Below are 26,889 nucleotides of genomic sequence, written 5' to 3' on the forward strand. Positions count from 1 at the left end.
GTATCTAAAATTTTAGTTGATACTAAAGCTCTAGAATGAAGTCTTCCGGGGGCTGCGCGAGAAAAAGACTACATTTGTTGATAAGATAGAACTGTGTACCCACTTGTAACAATGCGACAATACGTGCAGCCTATTTTGGCCGACCTACTTACACATCTTCCGGCTTTTTCAGCTTGGCTGCTCACTCTCCGCCGTACAACAGCGACCTGGCGATGTATTACGCAAGCAAACACGCCGTCAATACGCTGCTGGAAGGCTTACGCAAAGATCTGGTCGCCAGGGGCAGCAAGATACGCGTTGGGGTAAGCTTGCTGCACCGGCTGCTACGGCTCCTTGCAGTTACTCTTGGTTGTTTACGTTCTGTGCGAAGTGCTTAGTCTTGTTTTCATATTCGGGTGGTAGCGCCAGTTGAGTGTACAGTTTTTTGATAAAAAGCTGACTTTGCTTACTGATAATAGTTGAGTAGGCTAGTTGCATGTGAAAGCTACACACTTCCGCTTCCTAGCCCATGCCTCTTTGGGTGCAATTCATGCTACTCTTCTCCATATTTACTGGGCCTTGATCTCATCCAGACTGCTCTAGAATTGCCAGGTTTATGGCCCAGTGGGGTCTTCAGCTTGGAAAGTGTTATACCCATGTCATCATTCTGGAGTTTGTCTAGCCATTGATGCCTTCCAGACGAGTCCTATAGACAATTCTCCTTGCTGAATTGGTGTCTAAAGTCTTCAGTTCTGAGATGTGGCAGTTCTGATGATACCAACTCTTGGTATTGTATGTATCCCATACTTTCTACAAATGCAGGGTGTCAACCTCCCGATATTCGTCCTCTGATGGGATTGCCAGTTGGAATGCACCTCATTGCACTTTGCTAAGGTCATAGCCACTTTTCCCTGGAATGTGCTGATGTTTTCTCCTGCACATCCCCGTGATTGGTGCCCAATCCACACATTAGGACTGATCCATTTAGAGGTCCTAAGGTCTCACCCTCAGGATCTCTCGGTGTCAGTTATGTTCTGTTCTTAAATAGTAGCGTACTGCAATCTTTTATGCTGACAGCTCTAAAACCATGGATAAGCTGGGATACTCTTTCATGATTCCTGCTTGCCAGGAACACCCTTTGTTGCCAGGAACTCTGTGTTTTTACAGAGGAGCTAATAGTGGTTAAGAGCCTTCCACTTTATTAAACAGGCTTCCCTTTACTTTAATTTTAATATGTAGTTACCCAGTGAGCGGTCTTCAGGCTGTAGATAGACATTACTCCAGGAAACCTGTGGTCTGTTATACATCACCCTCTTGGTGAACTTGGTCATAATGATTGCTTGGTTGTGTTTACCTGTGTTGCAAGTCATGTGGATATCCCATGGAATGAACTAGCAGAATATTTGGTTTTGCCAATTCCAGGTGCAGATTTGCAGGGCTATAAAGGAGGCTACTGCTATATGGTGCTCTTCCTTCTGTTCCTCCTAGAAGCCAAGATGGAATAAACTGTCCTATGTTACCTCTGCATCGGTCGTACCAGGCTAAGCTATAAAGTTACTTTATGTAATAAGCCACCCCTGTAGTGCAGTTGTGAAGCTTCTTGTTCTGTCCCTCCATGCTAAGCATGGCCATCTGAATTCTTTGCCTCAAATGTTGGCAGAAGATTGATGGACAGTTGATCTGTTTCTCAGTTTTCACTGGGAAAGTGGTTTTTATTTCCAGATAAAAGGCTGTAAGCTACCTTCGGTGCTTGACAGGGGTGAGGTGGTTGGGGTTGGGGCAGCTCCCATTGCATACTGAGTCTGGGGGATGCCTGACCCTACCTCCTTGACCACTTTGTCATCTTTGTTAGTCTATTTTAATTGCTTTTAGATGTAGTTTCTTTCTGCTGCATCCTGTTTGAGAGGTACCTCTCAGTTTAATGCCTTGACTACACTGGTGCAGGGGTGGGACAGCTGTGGGTGGGGAGATGGAAGATGTCTATTTTTTTTAGACTGTGTGCTGTCATAAGAGCTAACTGTTAGAGGAAAAATTGTTGAAATGCCTGCGAGACCTCTGTGTACCTGTGGAGCCACGTGAATGGTTGCCAGCATTGATTAGCGATGCACTGCAGAGATGAGAACATGGATATGAAAAGTGAGCATTTTAGCAATCATCATGTAATCACTTCCTCAAGAAGTAAGTTGATGGGTTAGAGAAGATAGAAATGTCGCTAACAAGGGAATGTCCCCCAGACCTAGCAGCCAAAACCAGATAACAATTATCAGAGAATCGGTTCAAGCCACCCCATTATTCATATGAAAAATTGTTGCATACAATAAATGTTATAATGTTAATGAATCTAGAGTACCAAAGTGTTGGCTGCCAATGAATTGATAGTATTTGACAGATATGGCCACCAGATTGACAGGTGTCATGAATTTGACTATTTTGCAAAAACTAAAAATTTACTTCAAACAATATGCTGTAAGAGTACCTAGTGTCACATTTCCAAAAATGGAAGTTCCTGTGTATCTTTCGATTTTTCCCTATTTGTCAATATGGTTCAAATTTGGAGCTTCAATGAATTAATCAAAACACAGTGGAAAGGCAAGCAGTGCCTACTTTACGAGAGTACCACTAAGTATATATTTGGTGTATTCATCTGCAGTAATAAGTCAAATGTCACAAGCTGTACATTCCACTGTGATTTAATAACTTCATTGAAATGCCACATCTGGATTCCAGCAATGAATAATGGAAGAAAGTAAGACACTGCAATTTTTGTTTTGAGAAATGACTCTGCAAGGACTGTATATCTCAATATTAACTATTTTACACAAATGATTAGCTTTGTGGCCAATAGCTCATTTGACTCTGGTGAGTCTGCTGGTTAGATTATCTGATATGCTATAGTTTTCTTAAGTGTGTTGCAGTTCTTAAATGGGTTACCTTCAAAAATAGGTTGCACACAGGTGCAGTTTTTCAAATAATTGACATTGATGGAACACAAATCCCTGCATATTGAAATTTTTATTCTGGTTTGGCTGTTCATACTGGTATAATCTTCTACAAAAGAAGTTGCACAAAATTTGCTATAGAGTATAGTTAACTGCTAGTTATCAAGAAGCTTCGGAGATTTTGAAGAAAATTTTTTGGAAATATTGTGAAGAGGTGTAAGCTAGTATATTATGATTTCAGATTAAAAGGCCAAAGTGTGGAATAGCACCATTTGGAGTCATCAAAACAGAGTAAGGACAGTGCAGTGTTCTGGAAAAGTTACGGGCAGTGTCTCCTGGGACGCAGTGTGTTGCATTCTGATAGGTTTCCTTTAATTGACTGGAAGTGCTCTCTACTTCATTCAGACACTTTCAAACCCTGTTGGGCTTTGTGATGAACTCTCTGGGAAGATACTTGTGCAGTGGAACAGTACTGTGGATAAAATTTGTATAGTTGGGTGTGTAAGCATTCTATTTTGTCCTTATAGTCTAAATCTGTCACTTTACGATCAAAATCTTTGTTTCTGTGGAGAAACAGCTGGAGGGAGTACAGAAAGTGAGGTCAGTCTCTTCCTGCAGCCATAATGGATTTCTACCACAAGGAGTTCACAATTTACAAAATGGGAGGGGGAGGAGGAGAGGGAATGTGAGCAGCAAAGTGAAAGTTGTACTGAAAATTGACAGAATTCTGTAAAGTATCTAAAAAAATAAAAATATGCATAACAATGGGTTACTCAATACTTTAAATGATCCTCGTACATTTGTTGGCACTTTCTCTTATAATGATTTGTGCAGATTTGAGACTTCTCAGCTGAACACATTATTTTCCTAATATTTAGTGTTTCCAAACAACTTTCACTGCATAGTGCATAGGTCAGTTGCCTGCTGTTGGTAATTTAAACTGTGAATTGATTGACTGGACTGTGTCTTGTTGCCTAAGGTAGTTAGTGTTGAGAACCCATTCGTGAAGCTTTGTCCATATTAGATTGTAATTTCTGACAAAAGGCAAACCAATTGGCATGGGATACCATACTTCATGTAAGGCCTCCATCTCTGTTCCTAAAATTGCCTCACAATCTAGTCTGCCCCTTTACTACACTGACCCAGAAGTATGTTGGGTACATTGTTATGCCGGTACCTTCAGTGTTAATTTCACGCACAGCTCTGATAAAAAAAAATGAGGGCTCATTCTGTTCAGTTATATGTTTAGTCTGAATTATTACAAAAGGGGAGGGAGAGAACTTTCCTATTGTCCTGTATCAAGGGGTCTTCCCACCCCCATTCACAAATGGAGTGTGGCAAGAATGGTTGGTGGTACATTTCTTGAAGAGCTGTTTTTGTCTAATTCTATTTGTAAGAGACCTACAAGATAGATAATGTTTCTTCATGATGTCCTGATCCAGAACTCCCCAATTCTTGATAGGCTGAAGTTGGTAGACTCTGACCCACTAATACTTTGTGCTTTGTCACTGTCAACACTGGTGCCATAACGATACAGTACCTGTGTGTACTGAAATGGTGTTGTTACATGCCAAACACATTAAGCACATGTGCATAGGTGTGCACAATGTGGCAAGAGAGGCACTTGCACTACCTTGGAACCTGGTCACAGTTCTTACATTCATAGCAAAATTCTCACGAATTTATAGCAGTGATTGTCTGCAATTGTACCAAACTGCAGATTTTACACAGCATAGCATGATAGGAACAGTAACTTTAGTAATGATGTCTTTAGTTTTTTGGTTGTCACAATGCCCATGGGAAACTTTGCAGATTACTTGGTACGATGACAATTTTAGCACTCTTCTGTTGTCAAAATAGTCACAAAACTTTACAGATTTGTACTGAAATAGTGTCCTCAGGGTCTTGATCACTTCCTTTGATCTGATTTGATGTGATTTTTATTGGTCCAGTTTTATCATATAGCACAAATTGTACAATTGATATTGGACAGGTCAAAGATAAGTTACAATAATACATAGTATTAGCAATTAAAATTAGGTACTTACTACAATTAATTTTGTCACTTACTCAGAAATTCTCTGACAGAATAGAAACAGTGCTCTATTAGAAATGCCTTTAGTTTAGCTTTAAATATTGGATGAGTAGTATTTTTTATTTCCTCCAGTATCTTATTGTGTAGTATTACACCAATGTTAATTATGCTCCTCTGATAGGTGGTTGTCCTGTGATATTTTTGATGTATATTTGATTCCCTTCTGGTACTATAGTTGTGTACACTTTTGTTCTGTAGCAGTTTGCCTGTTTTCAGGAGGTAGTCCCAAGTGAACAAGATAGTTTCATAAATGAATAAACTTGGAACGTTTAGGACACCAAGCTCAGTAAAATGGGATTTACAGGCCTCCTCCTTTTTAAGGCCACAAATTATTCTTAAAGCTCTTTCTTGCATTCTAAAAACCTTTACACTGTGAGTATCCCCAGAAAATGATCCCATATCTGATTGAGTGGAACTGTGCATAGTATGCCTGCGGTACTGTTGTTTCGTTTGTTGTAGCCTTTAAAATTCTTAGGCCATAGCACACAGACAATAGTTTTCTACACAAGTTATCTATATGTCTCCCACTTTGTCTTGCTGAACTCAAAGACCCAAGAATTTTGTGACATTTACATTTTCTAGGGGATCATTTTTTAATTGGGCTTGAATAGACATTTGATTAGCTGGAGGAATTAAATGAAAATACACACACTTTTTCAGTATTTATAATGAGTTTGTTTTTTGTGGACCACTCAGTCTTTTCATAGAACTTTCTGCTGTGGACCACAAAGTTTCTGGACTGGATCCAGTGAGCAATATGCTGGTGTCATTGGCAAACAGGACAGTTTTTGTGGGACTCGCATATTCAACTAAGTCGTCCACACAAATCAAGAGTAGTAATGGACCTAAGATTGAGCTCTGTGGTACACCATATTTTATTGGTAATTCCCTAGAAAGAAAAAAGTTGTTTCTTGTTTTATTCATTTTGTTCAATTCATACTGAGCTACAGAAAGGGACCAAACAAATGCCTTGACTTAGATTCTTAGCATAAAGGGGACACCTATCAATCATTTGAACATAGTTCTTGAAGAATTAAAAGTTTTCACAGTAAATGAATTAGTTATATTGAAAGTGGCAGTTTTAGAATCTTGCCCCCCTCTTACAAAAATTTCTGCAGACCCCCATGCATATTTGTGGCACCAGCAGCATGTTACAAAAGCATGACCCCTGCACCATCTCATCAATGCACAGATGCACATGTGCTGGGTGTCAGTTTCTTAAAGTGTTTAAGCAGTTTCTTTCATAAGTCTGGCAGGTTTCTACCAGTGGCTGACATTTAAAATTTGTCACCTCCTTTCCAGTCAGAGACCACATCTGCTACCCTTTCCTGTACATCCTTGCTGTCATCTGTTAGACATGACATACAGTAGCTTGTGCACACACTTCAGAAGTAACCTAGTACAGGCCATAGAAGCTGCAGTTTCTCAATGTCTTATTGCTGAGTTGTAGCCTGCCATTTGCTTTAACGGTAGTAAAGCCTATGTGGCTGTTCCACTCCATATGTCCACACACTGTTCCACATAAACATTGACATGAATGGTTCCAGTAATTCTGTAGTCAAGATACCTCTGTCTACTCAGGAAAAGGTTATTTTGTTAAAAGTAGATTATGATGTTTGACTTAGGATATATTCTAAGGCTACCATAAATATAGTATCTAATGGTAGTTATGTAAGTCAGACTTCACTTTTTGTAGATGTGTGTCCCAGTTTCCTGTTATCTTAGATCATCTCTCTGGTCAAAGGTTCTGAGGTGGATTATGGTTAACAGTGGTGCTAATTCATAGTGTGAACAGAAATGGGCAGAATCTCCAATGGATCCTGGGATTTATTGAACTTTGCTTATGTTAATGATTTTTCCTGTGTAAGTAGTGCTGACTATGATCACTTGTCTAAGTAGTTTCATGGGCATTAAATGGTGGCAACATTCTTAGACTTCGATTTGTGAAAGAATATTTGAAGACCAAATTCAATGTCTGTCTTGTTTTTGCTCCTTTTTTGTGCTTCTCATTCCCACAAAAAAGGACACTGGTTTTTCTGCTTCTGACATTAATATGAAAATAACAAACGTTTCTTGGGATTTTGTACAGGTAAAGGTATTTTGCTCTAGCAGTTTTTAAGGCTTCACACATTGCTTGGCTAACAGCAGAATGTTTAAATTATGTGAATTCAAGCTTTGTTTTGTAACTATTGTGCAGTAGGTACTGTTCCTTGAAGCTTTCTGGTGTTTGTCCTCAAGGGGAACAGCTACCCATCTCTAATTCTGCTAGGTACAAATTTTTCTAGTGACTGGTCAGCTATTTGTTTAAACTTATAGGTCCTCTACATGTTAACTATCTGAATCACATGGTTCTAGTACCTTTCTGAGAAATGATAACCTTGATGTTAGCAAAACTATTAAATGTTTGTCCTGTTTGCTTTCCCAGCCCTGTGTAGCTTAGTGCCCATTGCTGCTTCAACTGGTTCAGTATCCCTGACTGGTCACTACTTGAACATCTTCAAAAAGTTCAGATGTGTTCATTGCCAACACTTCTCCCCATGATGGAAAAATATACCTAGAGTGCCAAATACTGATCCTTCTAGGTAATTTTCAGAGAAAGCCTTTATAGTTTTTGAAGAATACAATGAGCAAACTTCTTCACTTGAAGACTGAGGATAAATGCAGAAAAACATGGTAAAAATACCTCTACTAGACTGAAAACTTTAAAATGTAGATTGTTTTGCTGACAATGCTACAGATTAAAAATAATTAAATTTGTTGTCTTTTGTTAGTGGAGTAAAATAGACAAACGTATTTAATTTGCAGGCAGTTTCCCCTGGGTTGGTGAAGACAGAAATTTTCTCTCATTCCAAAAAAATAACACCAGGCATCTTCGACATAGCACCTTGCCTTGAAGCAGAGGATGTTGCAAATGCTGTAGTTTACATGTTGTCGCAACATCCACGTGTACAGGTAAATGCTAGCAATATGTTACTTGTAGCTTGCTATCACTGTACTAATCTATCTGCCACAAACTCTTAATTTTAATAAAGTCAATGTTCTTGGTACCTTAGCATATTGGGCATTAAATATGAGCACAAGAAATATTAACTATGATTAACATAAAGCTGTGGATTGTGAATGATATATGGTGATAAAAAAATTTGTATGCAATGAACATTTGAAATGTTAATCTCCAATAGCAGTACTGTGTTATGTTTAGACATTAGTTATTCATTTTGTCAGTCTACTGCAATGCAGTCGCATCAGACATTTGACTTTGTGATATTGTACTCATCCACCTCTTAAACATATCACCTGTACTTGTTTTGATGTAATATGAAACACATGGGCCTGAAAGAGCATAATGGCCACCATAGTGTCATGGAGAGAGAATTGCGTATTTATATAGGTTGTATACATGGAAGAAGCCTGGAGGTACTAGAAGGTATCAGATTATATAATGGTAAGACAGAGATTTAGGAACCAGGTTTTAAATTGTAAGACATTTCCAGGGGCAGATGTGGATTCTGACTACAATCTATTGATTATGAACTAGATTAAAACTGAAGAAACTGCAAAAAGGTGGGAATTTAAGGAGATGGGACCTTGATAAACTGACTAAACCAGAGGTTGTACAGAGTTTCAGGGAGAGCATAAGGGAACAATTGACAGGAATGAGGGGAAAGAAATACAGTAGAAAAAGAATGGGTAGCTTTGAGGGATGAAGTAGTGAAGACAGCAGACGATCAAGTTGGTAAAAAGACGAGGGCTAATAGAAATCCTTGGGTGACAGAAGAAATATTGAATTTAATTGATGAAAGGAGAAAATATAAAAATGCAGTAAATGAAGCAGGCAAAAAGGAATACAAACGTCTCAAAAATAAGGTCGACAGGAAGTGCAAAATACCTAAGCAGGCATGGCTACAGGACAAATGTAAGGATGTATAGGCTTATCTCACTAGGGGTAAGATAGATACAGCCTACAGGAAAATTAAAGACCTCTTCAGAGAAGAGAACCACTTGTATGAATATCAAAAGCTCAGATGGAAACCCAGGTCTAAGCAAAGAAGGGAAAGCAGAAAGGTGGACGGAGTATATAGCGTCTATACAAGGGCGATGTTATTGAGGACAATATTATGGAAATGGAAGAGGATGTAGATGAAGATGAAATGGGAGGTAGAATACTGCGTGAAGAGTTTGACAGAGCACTGAAAGACTTGAGTCACAACAAAGCTCCGGAAGTAGACAACATTCCATTAAAACTACGGATGGCCTGACAAAACTCTACCATCTGGTGAGCAAGATGTATGAGACAGGCAAAATACCCTCAGACTTCAAGAAGTATAGAATTCCAATCCCAAAGAAAGCAGGTGCTGACAGATGTGAAAATTACCAAACTATCAGTTTAATAAGTCACGGCTGCAAAATACTAACGTGGATTCTTTACAGATGAATGGAAAAACTAGAAGAAGCTGACCTCAGGGAAGATCAGTTTGGATTCCATATAAATGTTGAGACACATGTGGCAATACTGACCCTAAGACTTATTTTAGAAGCTAGGTTAAGAAAAGGCAAACGTACATTTATAGCATTTGTAGACTCGGAGAAAGCTTTTGACAATGTTGACTGGAGTACTCTTTCAAATTCTGAAGGTGGCAGGTGTAAAATACAGGGAACGAAAGGCTATTTACAATTTGTACAGAAACCAGATGGCAGTTATAAGAGTCGAGGGACATGAAAGGGAAGCAGTGGTTGGGAAGGGAGTAAGACAGGGTTGTAACCTATCGCCGATGCTATTCAATCTGTATATTGAGCAAGCAATAAAGGAAACAAAAGAAAAGTTCGGAGTATGTATTAAAATTCATGGAGGAAAAAATAAAAACTTTGAGGTTCACCAATGACATTGTAATTCTGTCAGACAGCAAAGGACTTGGAAGAGCAGTTGAGCGAAATGGACAGTGTCTTGAAAGGAGGATATAAGATTAACATCAACAAAAGCAAAACGAGGATAATGGAATGTAGTCGAACTAAGCAGAGTGACGCTGAGGGAATTAGATTAGGAAGTGACACTTAAAGTAGTAAAAGAGTTTCGCTATTTGGGGAGCAAAATGACTGATGAGGGGCGAAGTAGAGAGGACATAAAATGTAGACTGCCAATGGCCAGGAAAGTGTTTCTGAAGAAGAGAAATTTAACATGGTGTAGATTTAAGTGTCAGGAAGTGTTTCTGAAAGTATTTATATGGAGTGTAGCCATGTATGGAAGTGAAACATTGACGATAAATAGTTTGGACAAGAAGAGACTAGAAGCATTTGAAATGTGGTGCTACAGAAGAATGCTGAAGATAAGATGGGTAGATCTCATCTCTCTCATTGAAGACGATTGGTGGAAGAAACAAAGAATAACTTCATAAAAATGAAACTCAAAACTGTGGATACACTGCTTATTAAGCACCACACAGTACTGCTACCACTCCAGAATGGATACCTACAATCTACAATGTAATCCATTGCACATTTTACAGATTTATACCTAGTATTTTGCTGTTAGGCATGTAACTTCCCATGTTCAGTAGTTTGACACTGGTTGGTAGCATTAGAATAAAAATAAACTGTAGCTACAACCATATTGGAAATCTTTAAAAGCCAGATCTATCTAGCATTTTCAGTTGCAAGAATAGTGGTGAACAGCAAGACATCACCTGACTTTCTGCTACAAATGGCTCTTGTAAACTAGCTACCTGTCAATATCTGTGACACTGAATTGATAAGTGTCTGGGTTTTGGAGCAGGAGAAGGGTTCACTATTTGAAAGTAATATTTTCTCAAGAGGGGAGAAAGGAAGGGCAGCTGGCAGCTGTTGGGTATGCCTTGCTTTATTTCCTGATCAGTTGAGCAACTGTATTTGATGCATGATAGCAACGGTCATGTCAAGCAGTGCAGTCCTATAAAAGGCTTGCTTGAGGCAAGCAGCAAACACGACTGTGATGGCAGTATTGTACTGTGGAAAGCATCAGTCTAAGAATCTACAGACTTGGTTCTGATAGGGAAGACACCACAAGATGTTGTGTAAACTAGGTTAACGCTAGTTCTCACCATAAGTTTCCATCATTGCTGAAGCCTCTAACAACTGATATGGTGTGCACCACCAGAAAAATGCCCAAAAAAGAAATCTACCTCTATAGCTATACTCTACATGCCATCTTAGTGTATGGCAGAGGGTACTCCAGGTTCCACAGATTCCACATACTCACTTTCCTATTCCATTCACAAATGGAGTGTGAGAAGGGTGACTATGAATACGGCTTCTCCTCCATTTGTTTCACTTGGTCATTCTCAGTCTAACAAGCCACCTTCCTCAATGCTAAGTTCTGTGTGGAGGATGACAGCATCAGTACTTCTGCTCACATAGTCTACCATCCATCACCGAGCGAGGTGGCGCAGTGGTTAGCACACTGGACTCTCATTCGGGAGGACGACGGTTCAATCTCGTCTCCGGCCATCCTGATTTAGGTTTTCCATGGTTTCCCTAAATCGCTTCAGGCAAATGCTGGGATGGTTCCTTTGAAAGGGCATGGCTAATTTCCTTCCCCATCCTTCCCTCACCCGAGCTTCCGCTCCGTCACTAATGACCTCGTAGTTGACGGGACGTTAAACACTAATTTCTTCCTCCTCCTCTACCATCCATCAAAGGTATCTCCACTTCTACAGTTGCCACCCATTCCATAGCAAGCCTAACCACATTTGGTCATTCTTTGTAGTGAAGAGCAGCCCCTTTCCAAATGTGATGGCTCTCTGAGGCCTTCACAGACAAAAATTACCCTTACAACTTTGTCCAGTTGTCCCTGTGCTCTCCTCAGACCACAAATTAGGATCACTGTATTCTAAGGACCTAATGTTAATCATTCACTCCCATGATGACCTTGCTGCAATCAGATCTGAACTATAGATAAAATTCACTACTTCTATATGAAATATAACACAAGAGACCAAGGACCAAAGTCTAATCACAAAAACTAGCAGTCTTGCATCCATGGACAGTGTGGCTCTAATTTGTCTTTTTGCTTAACCCTCTTTCCCCAGCAGTTTCATTCCACTGTATATGGAAAAAAGTTGTTTGCAGTTTCAGCTCAGTATAAAGAGAAAGGGTAACCTTTAACCACAAGTAGGGATTGAAAAATCAAAAATCATATTTCTGACCCTTCAAAATATTGTTGAATAGCTTCAATTCTGATCAATAACTTCAATGTAAATGAACATGATTATTGCTGTTGTACCAACTTTTAGTAAAATATGTAAGGGTACTATGTAAAAAGCTTGTCATACAAAAAATTTGTTCTTTTAAAAATTCTTATTTTTATTCTTTATGTGGTTCATTTATTTCTTGCAAACAGTAATCAGATACAGCACAAAGAATGTACTGCTTATCTTTCTCCTTTCATCCTCCATGAGACTGACCCCTCTTTGATCATTTAAAACTTTAAATTTAATAACTCGGTGTTAGACAAAATCATGTGCATAATACTGCAAATGCTCTTACAGAACTAATCATCCAAATCTGGTGAAAACTTTATTACAACTGTCAATTTCTGGAAGCAGATAAATTCCTATTTGAGTCCTTTAATACTTCATTCTGATGGTTCCTCATGACTCATTGCTTAGACCAATTTTTCTGATTTGGGGATGAATTAGATGAGGCATGTACCATTAATTTTTTAAAATTCAATTTTTACAAAACTTCACAATGTAATATTTATATCAGCCTGCTTAGCTGAGTGGTAATGTGTTTGCGGGCCTGGGTTAGATTGTTGGCTGGGTTAGATTTTCTCCACTCATGTACTGGGTGTTGTCCTAATCATTTCATCATCACTGATGGACAAGTTGCCCATTGTGGTGTCACCTGAAATAACACTTGCACCCAGTGGCTGAACTACCCTGGATGGGGTTTCCCAGCCAGCAATGTCACACGATCATTTCATTTTTTACCTAATACTTATAAAATTCTTAAAGAATGCTGAAATCAAAATACTTTGGAAGAGGCACACATTATTTCAAAAGGGCTTTGATATACACTAAGGAAAATACATATATAAGAAACTGCATTCCTTCTTGTGGTCATAATTCAAATTCAACTTACATTTCGAATTAATAGCTTTAAGTATTCACTTTGCACAATCAATAGTGCCTAGAGCACATAAAGGTAACTCCCCCCCCCTGCGGGTCCGGGGATTAGAATACGCCCGCGGTATTCCTGCCTGTCGTAAGAGGCGACTAAAAGGAGTCCATCCCCCTCACGGGGGTAGTTAGCGCCTGCGTCCGGAGACGGACGGTTCCACGACCTATCATCGTGGTCTTTTTGGTTTTTCACTTCTCGTTTCTTCCTTCCTTTTGTTGGTTCCTTTCTTTGCTCTTCTCCACCTCACTGTCTTCCTTATTCTTTCCCTTGCCTTCTTCTCATTGCCTTCTTCTCATTGCCTTCTTCTCATTGCCTTCTTCTCCTTGCCTTCTTCTCCTTGCCTTCTTCTCATTGCCTTCTTCTCATTGCCTTCTTCTCATTGCCTTCTTCTCATTGCCTTCTTCTCATTGCCCTTTTCTCATTGCCCTTTTCTCATTGCCCTTTTCTCATTGCCCTTTTCTCATTGCCCTTTTCTCATTGCCCTTTTCTCATTGCCCTTTTCTCATTGCCCTTTTCTCATTGCCCTTTTCTCATTGCCCTTTTCTCATTGCCCTTTTCTCATTGCCCTTTTCTCATTGCCCTTTTCTCATTGCCCTTTTCTCATTGCCCTTTTCTCATTGCCCTTTTCTCATTGCCCTTTTCTCATTGCCCTTTTCTCATTGCCCTTTTCTCATTGCCCTTTTCTCATTGCCCTTTTCTCATTGCCCTTTTCTCATTGCCCTTTTCTCATTGCCCTTTTCTCATTGCCCTTTTCTCATTGCCCTTTTCTCATTGCCCTTTTCTCATTGCCCTTTTCTCATTGCCCTTTTCTCATTGCCCTTTTCTCATTGCCCTTTTCTCATTGCCCTTTTCTCATTGCCCTTTTCTCATTGCCCTTTTCTCATTGCCCTTTTCTCATTGCCCTTTTCTCATTGCCCTTTTCTCATTGCCCTTTTCTCATTGCCCTTTTCTCATTGCCCTTTTCTCATTGCCCTCTTCTCATTGCCCTCTTCTCATTGCCCTCTTCTCATTGCCCTCTTCTCATTGCCCTCTTCTCATTGCCCTCTTCTCATTGCCCTCTTCTCATTGCCCTCTTCTCATTGCCCTCTTCTCACTGCCCTCTTCTCACTGCCCTCTCTGGTCTCCGCCTCGGCGTTTGAGACAGTCTGTCCTCTTTCTCCCTCTCTCTCTTCTTTTTCCTCTTCTTCCTTCCTCCCTGTGCGTGCCTGAAGGCCGACCCACGCGTTCGCACGCGTAGCCGGTGACGGGGTAACGCATAAGTCCCCGCCCTGGGTAGACATGTAAGGCACGCGCGTACCCCCTGGTAAAGGCCAGGCCCGGGGAGGGGTGATTGCCTGAGCTGATACCTTCTGACCATGCCGATTGGTCCCTCTGTCTGTTTCTCGGGAGGTGTGACCTGAGGTGTAAACATTCACCTAAGGCGGGAGTGCCCTCTGAGAGGGTCCCCACAAGGAAGGAGCGCACCATCGGAGATGCTGGCAATCATGGGGGATTCCTCCGCAATGGATTCTACTCCATCTCTTTCGACTTCGACCCAAAAACGGAAACGTGACCAGCCAACAGTGACAAAAGTACTACCGCCTGCCCCACAGTTCCTCGTAGTTTCTCGATCTGAGGACGGAAAGGATTTTTCCTCTGTCAACCCTTTCGTTATCCAGAAGGGCGTAGATGCCATAGCCGGATCTGTCAAATCTTGTACCAGGTTGCGTAACGGCACCTTATTACCAGAAACTGAGAGTGCCTTTCAGGCACAAAAACTGCTTCGGGCCACCCTCCTGTACACGTTCCCTGCCCGGGTGGAGGCCCACCGAACTTTGAATTCGTCTCGTGGTGTAGTCTATACTAGCTCCCTCGACGGATTGACTGACGAGGAGCTTCAATCATTCCTCGCTGAGCAGGGCGTGACGGCTGTCCATAGGGTCATGAAAAAGGTCAACAATGACCTTGTACCGACCCGGACAATTTTCTTGACCTTCGATAGTGTTAAGCTCCCATCGTGCAACAAGGCGGGCTACGAGGTTATTTCTGTTCGCCCCTATGTCCCGACACCTACGCGCTGCTACCAGTGTCAGCGTTTCAATCACACTCGACAGTCTTGTTCCAATGCGGCTAAATGTGTCACTTGTGGCAGGGATGCCCATGAGGGTGACTGTCCACCTCCGTCTCCTCGTTGTGTGAACTGTCAGGGTGACAATGCCGCATCCTCCCGCGACTGTCATGTCTATAAGGAAGAACGCTGTATCCAACAAATTCGGGTCAAAGAGAAAGTGTCCACCTCGGCTGCTCGCAAGCTATTGGCTAGTAGGAAGCCCACGCTGCTCCCAGCGGGGAAATACAGTACTATCCTCACCTCTCCTCGGACTACCCGGGAGGTAGCAACCCAGACATGCGATCTGACCTTCAGCACCACGGTCGTCCGTTCGGCCAGTGCTAAGATCGCGCGGTCGACGTCTCCTCTTCCTCCCATCACCCCACAGACACGAGCACCTTCCTCAGCTTCTGCTAAGACGAAGACCCCGAAGTCAGATGCACGGGCCTTCAAGAAGGAACCATCCCGTGCAGACTTCCTCCGTACCTCGACCTCCCAGCCTTCGACCGGTACTTCCACTACACGTCCTTCCAAAAAGGCGCATAGGAAGCACAGTTCTCCTTCTCCGCCACGGCGCATTTCTTCTCCTGCGCCACCCAGCGGTTGCCGCCCCAGGCTCATGGAGGGGTTATGTTGCTGGTCCGGGATGATATTTACTATGATCCCATCACGTTGCACACCGGCCTGCAGGCAGTTGCCATCCGCATTACTCTCCCCACTTTTACGTTTTCCTTTTGTACCGTTTACACTCCATCGTCATCTGCCATTACCAGGGCAGATGTGATGCAACTTATTGCTCAGCTACCTGCACCATTTTTGTTAACTGGAGACTTCAATGCCCACCATCCCCTTTGGGGCTCTCCAGCATCCTGCCCGAGGGGCTCCTTGTTAGCAGACCTCTTCAACCAGCTCGATCTTGTCTGCCTCAATACTGGCGCCCCTACTTTTCTTTCGGACACATCTCACACCTATTCCCATTTAGACCTCTCTATATGTACTCCCCAACTTGCACGCCGGTTTGAGTGGTATGCACTTTCTGATACATATTCGATCGACCACTTCCCGTGTGTTATCCATCTCCTGCAGCATACCCCCTCTCCGTGCTTCTCTAATTGGACCATCTCCAAGGCAGACTGGGGGCTCTTCTCTTCCAGGGCGACCTTTCAGGATCAAATCTTCACAAGCTGCGATCGTCAGGTCGCACACCTCATGGAAGTCATTCTCGCTGCTGCTGAATATTCCATCCCTCACCCTCCTTCTCCACGTCGCGTACCGGTCCCCTGGTGGACCGCAGCATGTAGAGACGCTTTACGTGCTCGTCGACGTGCTTTACGCACATTTAAACGCCACCCTACAGTGGCGAATTGTATCAATTATAAACGATTACGTGCTCAGTGTCGTCGTATTATCAAAGAAAGCAAGAAAGCCAGCTGGGCTGCTTTCACAAGCACCTTCAACAGTTTTACTCCTTCTTCTGTTGTCTGGGGTAGCCTGCGCCGGCTATCTGGCACTAAGGTCCACTCACCAGTTTCTGGCTTGAAGGTCGCGAATGACGTCCTTGTGGCCCCTGAGGCTGTCTCCAATGCCTTCGGCCGCTTTTTCGCAGAGGTTTCGAGCTCCGCTCATTACCACCCTGCCTTCCTCCCCCGCAAACAGGCAGAGGAGGCTAGGCCACCTAACTTCCGCTCCTCGAATTGTGAAAGTTATAATGCCCCATTCACCATGCGGGAACTCGAAAACGCACTTGGCCGATCACGGTCCTCTGCTCCAGGGCCAGATTCTATTCATATTCAGATGCTGAAGAACCTTTCTCCTGCGGGTAAAGGTTTTCTTCTTCGTACATACAATCGCATCTGGACTGAGGGACATGTTCCCGCATGCTGGCGCGAGTCTATTGTTGTCCCGATTCCTAAGCCGGGGAAGGACAAGCACTTGCCTTCCAGTTATCGACCTATCTCGCTTACCAGCTGTGTCTGTAAAGTGATGGAGCGAATGGTTAACTCTCGATTGGTTTGGTTGCTCGAGTCTCGACGCCTACTTACCATTGTACAATGTGGATTTCGTAGGCGCCGCTCTGCTGTTGACCATCTGGTTACCTTGTCGACCTTCATTATGAATAACTTCTTGCGGAAGCGCCCGACCGCGGCTGTGTTCTTTGATTTGGAGAAGGCTTACGACACCTGTTGGAAGGCGGGCATCCTCCGCACCATGCATACATGGGGCCTTCGCGGTCGCCTCCCTCTTTTTATTCGTTCCTTTTTAATGGATCGACAGTTCAGGGTACGTGTGGGTTCTGTCCTGTCCGACACCTTTCGCCAGGAGAATGGGGTGCCACAGGGCTCAGTTTTGAGCGTCGCTCTCTTCGCCATCGCGATCAATCCAATAATGGATTGCCTCCCAGCTGATGTATCAGGCTCCCTTTTCGTGGACGATTTTACCATCTATTGCAGCGCGCAGTGTACACGTGTCCTGGAGCGCTGTCTTCAGTGTTCTCTTGACCATCTTTACTCCTGGAGTGTCGCCAATGGCTTCCGTTTTTCTGCCGAGAAGACGGTCTGTATTAACTTCTGGCGCTACAAAGAGTTTCTCCCACCGTCCTTACGACTCGGTCTCGTTGCTCTCCCAATCGTGGAGACAACCAAATTTTTAGGCCTTACATTTGACAGGAAACTTAGCTGGTCTCCACATGTGTCATATTTGGCCACCCGTTGTACCCGTTCTTTAAATGTCCTCCGTGTTCTCAGTGGTCTGTCGTGGGGAGCGGATCGAACCGTCCTACTTCGTCTATATCGGTCGATCGTCCGCTCCAAGCTGGATTATGGGAGCTTCGTATACTCCTCTGCACGGCCATCCATCTTACGCCGCCTCAACTCCATACAACATCGGGGTTTACGACTTGCGATCGGAGCGTTTTATACTAGTCCCGTCGAGAGTCTTCATGCTGACGCTGGTGAGTTGCCACTCACCTACCGGCGCGATATACTGCTTTGTCGGTATGCCTGTCGGCTACTGGCAATGCCCGACCACCCGTCTTATCTTTCCTTTTTTGATGACTCTCTCGACCGTCAATACGGGTTGTATGTCTCTGCCCTGCTACCCCCTGGAGTTCGCTTTTGTCGCCTCCTTCAACACCTTAATTTTTCACTCCCTGCAACCTTTCGAGTGGGCGAGAGCCGCACGCCACCTTGGCTCCAGGCTCAGGTCCGCGTTCACCTTGACCTCAGCTCGCTCCCAAAAGAGGTCACCCCCGGTTCGGTCTACCACTCCCGTTTTTTGGAACTTCGTTCGAAGTTCATCGACATGACTTTCATTTATACAGATGGCTCTAAGACCAATGACGGGGTCGGGTGTTCCTTTATTGTCGAGGCACAAAGTTTCAAATACCGGCTCCATGGCCATTGTTCGGTCTTCACAGCTGAGCTCTTTGCCCTCTACCAGGCTGTTCTTTACATCTGCCGCCACCGACATTCTGCTTATGTCATCTGCTCAGATTCCCTGAGCGCCATCCAGAGCCTCAGTGATCCGTACCCGGTTCACCCTTTCGTACACCGGATCCAACGCTCTCTTCAGCAGCTGGTGGACGTCGGTTCTCCCGTTAGCTTTATGTGGGTTCCTGGCCATGTCGGAATCCCTGGGAACGAAGCTGCAGATGCCGCGGCCAAGGCTGCGGTCCTCCAGCCTCGGACAGCTTCTTGTTGCGTCCCTTCGTCCGATTTTAGCAGGGTGATTTATCTCTGTGGCATGCCGATTGGGCTGCACTTACCGACAACAAGCTTCGGGCCTTAAAACCGCTTCCCGTGGCTTGGACGTCCTCCTCACGCCCTTCTCGGCGGGAGGAGGTCGTTTTAGCCCGGTTAAGAATTGGACACTGCCGATTCAGCCATAGCCATCTGCTGACGGCTGCGCCAGTGCCGTTCTGCCCATGTGGGCACTTGCTGACGGTTAGACACATTTTAATGTCCTGTCCAGATCTTAACACACTGTGCCTCGATTTTAACCTGCCAAATACTTTTGATGCCATTTTAGCGGATGACCCACGAGCAGCTGCTCGTGTTCTTCGTTTTATCAATTTGACAAACCTCGCTAAGGACATTTGATGATGCTGTTTTTTAATCCTATGCCTGTCAGTCTGTCTTTTATCGTGTTTTCCCTTTTAGTTGTTGTGGTCAACTTGTGCCTCGCGGTGCATTCTTAGAGTAGTCAGGGCGCTAATGACCATTGAAGTTGTGCGCCCTAAAACCACAAAAAAAAAAATGTAACTCCTTCAGAAAGTGCTAGAATGAGAGCTCCAGTTCAATCTCAAATTTTAATATTAGCCTTCTAGGGCATTGCTTAAAGTATCTCGAACAATGTGGAGGATTAGACGTACTAGCTTAGTAATTTATTCCTATCATATCCAGACCAAGCATATTGGAGTTTCTTTTAAAGACTAAACTAGATGAATGCATGTTTCTGCAGCCTACAAATTCCTCACACTTCAGAGCATGACTCATGTTGTACACCTGCAAAGTAAAGACAAGTGTTTTGTAAAACAGTTTAAATTATAGCAATAAAATACTTTACAACCTGACACAATAGAAAAGTGTCCAGTCAAGCTGCACCTGAACATGTTGAAATTTTTAAACCCAAAGAAGATGGCCAAATACAGTTTAAGTGTTGTGCTTTGCTCTGAATGTGTCCCATTAAAGAGACTGTTATGCTGCTGAGCTCAGAGCACCCCACAAAGGCCTTCCTGTTAAGAACAATCAATCTTGTTGGTGAGCTGCCATCTTCTCAATGGCCCAGGAACACTAAGAAACTATGGCAGGTTCTGCTGTGGGCAACTGTGAGAACAGCAGCCAGTTATTGTGCTCCATGCTAGCAACTGCTGAAGGACATCTCAAAGCAAGATTGTGATGTTTGGCACTCTAGACAAGGACTAGTAGGGGTGTGAATTAGCATTGATCACTGATGGGTGACTTGCAAATTGAGATGACAAATATGGTACAATGGTAAATTCAGGTCCCTGAAGAACAGAGTACAGGGATAATGGAACAAAACTGCTAAACAGAGGCAGCCTCAGGAAGTTTGAGAATCATGGGATCAGTCGGATAATTGTGAACTCATAATGTTTTATCATCTGGAAGTCTCCATTGGGTCATTCAGTATTCACACTTTAGAACACAGAAGTGGAGATGATTGAAAGAGCATGCTAAGCAATACATATGCTGTTTTGCATAAAGTCTTCTGACTTTGCCTTCTAGCCCATTTTCTACTCCATTCAGTCTCTCTCCAGAATGAGATTTTCACTCTGCAGCAGTGTGTGCACCAATATGAAACTTCCTGACAGATTAAAACTGTGTGCTGGACCGAGACTCTAACTCGGGACTGGAGACGAGTTAATGGCAGAATTGAAGCTGTGAGGATGGATAATGAGTTGTGCTTGGGTAGCTCGGTTGGTAGAGCACTTGCCCATGAAAGGCAAAGGTCCAGAGTTAGTCTCAGTCCAGCACACAGTTTTAATCTGTCAGTTTCATATCTCTTGTCTCTTTGGCACACACATTTTCTGTCCCATGTCATGTCTTTTAGTCCAATGCTTGAATCTTTAAGCCTCTGGCTTTGACTGTCAAATATTACATTGACATCCCCTCTGCAGTCTAATTTCTGCAGACAGTAGACTCCATGAGTGCATTGAGGACCAGCAAGTGTATGCCCCAGTGAAGATACCACCTTGGTGACAACTGATGGCATTCTATCTGGAGGGTGATTACACAGGATGTGTGGAATGAGGATAAGCTGCTATGAGCATAAACACCAGAGAGATGGATACTGAAGGTGAAAGCTTTTGGCTGTCCAAGAAAAACTGTGAAATTTTTAAAACATACTATATGAGCCCCCTAGTGCAAATGTTGCTCATATGCTAATGTGGACCTAGTGAAAGTGTTCTTGCAGGTGAGGGCAGCATATATGACATGCAATAGCATTTGTCATTTGAAATTCCCCGAATTCCTAGCCATCAAAGTTAATTTTAATCACGGTCTCTTTTAAAATGCTGCTGATTGCTTTATTACTTAAATTCAATTTATTACTGTCTCAGGATGCTTACTTTTTGTCATGGCTGAAATGAAAATTTTTTCTTCTTTACTGTAGAGGAGATACTTTGGTTGAAGTAAATAGTTTAAGTTCTGGGATCCAGTGTGGAATTTATTGTCTGTATTTCGTGGTAACTGTGTTGGTGTCTTAAGTAAACTTCTTTTTGTTCCAGGTTCATGATATTATCCTTAATGCTACTGGTACACAATAGTTGAGGCAGCATCTCTTTTTGGAAATTTCCTTGGTAACAAAAGAAGCATTAGTAAAGGAACTTTGGTCAACAAAATTGTTTCCTGTGCTTATTGTTTTGGTTATGTTAAAGACCTTAAGCTTTTTATCACTTCAGCCCTGTCTGGCATCCTCACGGAAACACAAGTTATACTCTACCATGGAAAGTCTCAGAATGTACATGATACTTGGTAATTAAAATGATATCCTAGTTGTTCCCACTGTACTATAGAATTTATCAGAGTACATTGGTCCTGAGCACAACTTGTAATTTAAGTAATTAGTATGGACCAATGTCAAAAATGACAGTGAAGTCAGGAGCTGCTAACTATTGTAAATATACCATAAATTCTCTTAATAAAATATTGTTACTAGTTAAAAAGCATTTAAACCTTCATTTCTGTCATGGTTGACAGATGGTATAAACTGTGTGGCAATCTACTGGTACTGTCCTTCATGAAGACAGAACATACTTAGTTTTATAGGTTACCATAACTAGATACAAAACAATCACAAGGAAGAAAGAAAGGAAGGTAGCAAGGAAAAGTTTAAAATGTTGTAGATAATAGGGACATAAAGGCTGGTATACTAGCTTGATTGGTTACAGCTGTACTTTTGAATTTAAAAATGTAACACTTTTTATCATTATTTCATAAAAACATTGAACTTTACTACCCTCTCTAGACAGTTATAAAAACAAACAGCCTATTTTGCAATCAGAGACTGGCATCAAAGTAAGTCACAACAGAGATGAAAGCTCAAGCTAACATACTGAGAACATTTAAATATACTCTGATGTGTAAACATCACACAATTACATGCAATCCAACCTCCATAACTACACCAGATGACTAAAACAGTAAGATAGAACCATCTGCATGAGTCACAATAGTGACTACAACCTACTAGCCCCCAGACGTAGCTCCAGAAAACAAAGTAGATAACTCAGCCTCCAAGAAATGCAAATTAGCAATTGAATTCCATGACCCACAGTATTTTCAATTGAACATTGATTACAAAGTGAGGAGAGGATACCCTTAAAAAGAAAAATGTGGACAGTGTTCCACCCACTTGGTCTGTCATTCTGATATAGACAGGTACAGACGGAAATTAGTTATAGGAATCTGGAAAAGAGAATCATTTACAGCCACAAAATACTGAGCAATACATGTTGAAGGGACACATGGCAAAGAGCTTGAACTGTCACCCATCCAGTGATGTAATGCATCTGCTAGAACTTTGCACAAGCCAGGACTTGCGAAAATCAAATACTAACACGCAGTCCTATATTGCATCCTTATTTGTTAGAATACAAAGATACCTAGGCTAAGCTGATGTGCTATGTGTACTTACAATGACCACAAGAACCAATTACAGAAAAACTGCATGGAATTATGCCTTGAAGTGGAAAATTAAATTAGATATTTCATATTCAGGTTGTCAGGCACAGTTACTTAATCAATGTGATCATACTGGGCTGTTGTACACATGTCGAAAATTTACGAAATTGGAGAATAAAAAAGACCTCTGAACACACCGAAGTTGGAAAATAGTATATGCATCAATGAATTCATTTCAAAATTGGTATAATATTCCTCACCTTCACCATTGCTTTTTTATTATAACAGGGGAAAGGCCTCACTGGGCTAACAAAGTTGGCTCACATTTGGCAGGGAGGTTCTGTTCAACCTAAAAATAAGCTTCTAAGGTATTTTGTCTTGTCCACCCATTTTTGAGAAAATTAAACCTAAAATTCATGATGTGCAATTGTCTCAAAATTGGCAAATCAACAGAAAATTGAAGACTGCATTTTTTCATCAATTGTGGGATCTGTAAATATGTATTTACCTAGAAACTGAAAACAGAAATTTAACTAGGGTATTATTTATGTACCTAGAAGGTAAATGCTGATAAAAAAAGAGCCACTGTGATAGTAACAAAGGCATGTGGCTGAGGTACAGAGAAACTATTTTTGCTTTTCAAACACATTCTGCAGTTTTTTCTTTTCCCCGTAGTTGGTAGGCATAGGAGAGTTAGTAATCTAAGTGTGAAACATACCAAGGCCTAACCAGTAGCAAATACTTCTTTCCTCGACGCTCCCCGATGCTGCAATAGCTGTGAAAGACTGAGTCATCTGTTCCACCAAAACTTGCTGCAAATGGCTGAGCTCTTGACTGTGTAGCTATAGATTCGGGAGTGGTAAGAGAAATTTCAAGAAATTCAGGCTGACAAGATATCTTCTTAAAAGATCACACATTTACTGCACAGTGCACACTATTGTAACAAAACCTGCTCACAAAACCATCGGAAAAACTGACAAAGGATAATAAATAAAGTTGGGCAGTAAGTGCTCTGTCGACAATTTGTTGATTTATCACATCAGCGTAGAAGCAGGAGCTACGATGACACGGCTTACGCGTTTACGTAAAGTTTTTGGCGAAAAATTTTGTTTATACCAGGATCTAGATGTCTAAAGTTTTTATGCTGCCAAAATGTTATTTAAAACTGAAGTTATGTTTTATCGTAGCTTATGCCTACCCATCGAAAAACTAACTACACTGACACATTTGAAATGCGGAACGTTGACTGAAGTCAGAAGCTGTTAAATTAATAGCATTGCAGAACTGCTGTAAATTAAGATTATATAAGCAAATTTATTCAATTTCTGCTCTGCAGTGAAGCAGCCGAGCAGTGTTGTAAATATGCCATAACATATGCAACATCAGTCTTGTAACGCTGCGACAAAATTAGATTTTTAGAACCATAACATATGCAATACTCTCTGTATAAAATTGTTCTGCCAAAAATGAACGTACCTACATCACAATTAATTTACACAAGTTAGACTACGTACTGAACTGATTGTGAACTGATTGTGATGACATATGCCATTTTCTCCTTTTTTTTTTTATGAGCTGTCTCAAAAGGTCTTGCTCTGTCTTTAATTAACGTCAGCGCAAACGAATAAACGTTATAGAGTAAATTCTAATTATCTCTGTGTGTATATCGGGAACTGCTCAGTGTTGCACGCAATTTATAAATGATGCCCATTTCTCTAGATAAATTGTCACTGTCTTGAAGCTGTGCAAAAGCCTGTCCGAATTGGTTTTTTGTCTCAAGCCATTGTTCTGAAGGCGCAATAAACCTCCCCTAGAAATCATGCACAACCAGCTGACAGGTTTTCTCGTGGGATTGACATCAGATCTTCTGTAGCTGTAGCTAATGTTCTGTCTGCCTGCACCGATGAGCTATAGATCCGGCAAGGTACTGAAATCCAACGCTACAGTCCGAACCTGCAGATGCTGAGGAAATCTCAATTTTCTGCAGTCAGTTCTATCCCGTTGATTTCTTTCTGCCCTCCAACATTGACCGTACTTCAGACATACCGGGAAGAATGCTGCTGATCACTGCTATCATAAATGTTCCTTCGTCGGGTTCAACAAAAGAAGCATTAGGTAGAGGAATATCGAAAGCGTTGGCACTTAACAATAATAGCCTCCTCTGTTTCTTTACATTTACTGGAATTGGTTATAAAACTGTTCCAAGCCGCTTACAAGAGTCTGCTAGACGGTCCTGATTCAGCCTGGCAGTAAGCACATATTTGAAATCATATTCTCTTAGGTCACTGAACAGACCTAAAAGCGACGGAATACATTTCATGAAAAATCTTCCGAAAAGCAGGAATTGGGCGGACGCTGTTCTTGTGCTTCGAAATGAATTCCGAATCCATATGCCAGCGGTTTCTTGCTTTCGAAGGTCCTTGAAGACCTCTAAGTATCATCAACCAGCTGTATGAAGGCACTGTGTCCTTCTGGCATTAAATACAGACACTGTCAGTATCTGCTCTTGACAGTGACAGGCTGCGGAGTTAACTTTAGGCACAGTTTCATCTCGCAACTGTCTAGAGTCAAGTGTCTCGAACATGGATTTTGTCACAGCCTTATATTCTGCAATAATGCCTTCATCCGACAGATGATTCCGTTAACAGCCTCAACAAATGTGGGATATCAGCGAATATCCACACAAGTTGCTGAGATGAGAGGAAACAACTGTTTATGGGCGTCACGCCAAGCTAGTTCCTAACGGAAATGTTTGTTCCCATGTCTGCTATACGAGTTACTTCATACGAATTAGCTACTAAGGCGACAATTTCATTATAGAGGATAGCTGTCATGCTAATGTCCCCCCCTGCGGGTCCGGGGATTAGAATAGGCCCGCGGTATTCCTGCCTGTCGTAAGAGGCGACTAAAAGGAGTCCATCCCCCTCACGGGGGTAGTTCGCGCCTGCGTCCGGAGACGGACGGTTCCACGACCTATCATCGTGGTCCTTTTGGTTTTTTCACTTCTCGTTTCTTCCTTCCTTTTGTTGGTTCCTTTCTTTGCTCTTCTCCACCTCACTGTCTTCCTTACTCTTTCCCTTGCCTTCTCCTTGCCTTCTCATTGCCTTTTTCTCCTTGCCTTCTCATTGCCTTTTTCTCCTTGCCTTCTCATTGCCTTCTTCTCCTTGCCTTCTCATTGCCTTCTTCTCCTTGCCTTCTTATTGCCTTCTTCCCCTTGCTTTCTCATTGCCTTCTTCTCCTTGCCTTCTCTGGTCTCCGCCTCGGCGTTTGAGACAGTCTGTCCTCTTTCTCCCTCTCTCTCTTCTTTTTCCTCTTCTTCCTTCCTCCCTGTGCGTGCCTGAAGGCCGACCCACGCATTCGCACGCGTAGCCGGTGACGGGGTAATGCGTAAGTCCCCGCCCTGGGTAGACATGTAAGGCACGCGCGTACCCCCTGGTAAAGGCCAGGCCCGGGGAGGGGTGATTGCCTGAGCTGATACCTTCTGACCATGCCGATTGGTCCCTCCGTCTGTTTCTCGGGAGGTGTGACCTGAGGTGTAAACATTCACCTAAGGCGGGAGTGCCCTCTGAGAGGGTCCCCACAAGGAAGGAGTGCGCCATCGGAGACGCTGGCAATCATGGGGGATTCCTCCGCAATGGATTCTACTCCATCTCTTTCGACTTCGACCCAAAAACGGAAACGTGACCAGCCAACAGTGACAAAAGTACTACCGCCTGCCCCACAGTTCCTCGTAGTTTCTCGAACTGAGGACGGAAAGGATTTTTCCTCTGTCAACCCTTTCGTTATTCAGAAGGGTGTAGATGCCATAGCCGGATCTGTCAAATCCTGTACCAGGTTGCGTAACGGCACCTTATTACTAGAAACTGAGAATGCCTTTCAGGCACAAAAACTGCTTCGGGCCACCCTCCTGTACACGTTCCCTGTCCGGGTGGAGGCCCACCGAACTTTGAATTCATCTCATGGTGTGGTCTATACTGGCTCCCTCGACGGATT

The 26,889-nt window shown here is 42.6% G+C and overlaps 1 protein-coding gene across 1 annotated transcript in view; it reads left to right on the forward strand.

The window, feature by feature from the left end:
* Positions 1 to 21,892, forward strand: part of LOC124777283 (farnesol dehydrogenase-like) — a 53,907-nt gene extending 32,015 nt beyond the window's left edge. The window contains exons 4-6 of the mRNA XM_047252628.1: positions 173 to 302; positions 7,819 to 7,965; positions 21,501 to 21,892. Of these exons, the coding sequence (XP_047108584.1) occupies positions 173 to 302; positions 7,819 to 7,965; positions 21,501 to 21,539 (316 nt within the window). The 3' untranslated portion in view covers positions 21,540 to 21,892. The remainder of the gene's footprint in view (positions 1 to 172; positions 303 to 7,818; positions 7,966 to 21,500) is intronic.
* The last annotated feature ends 4,997 nt before the right edge of the window (positions 21,893 to 26,889 follow it).

This window comes from Schistocerca piceifrons, chromosome 2 (genome assembly GCF_021461385.2).
Source record: "Schistocerca piceifrons isolate TAMUIC-IGC-003096 chromosome 2, iqSchPice1.1, whole genome shotgun sequence".
NCBI lineage: Eukaryota > Metazoa > Arthropoda > Insecta > Orthoptera > Acrididae > Schistocerca > Schistocerca piceifrons.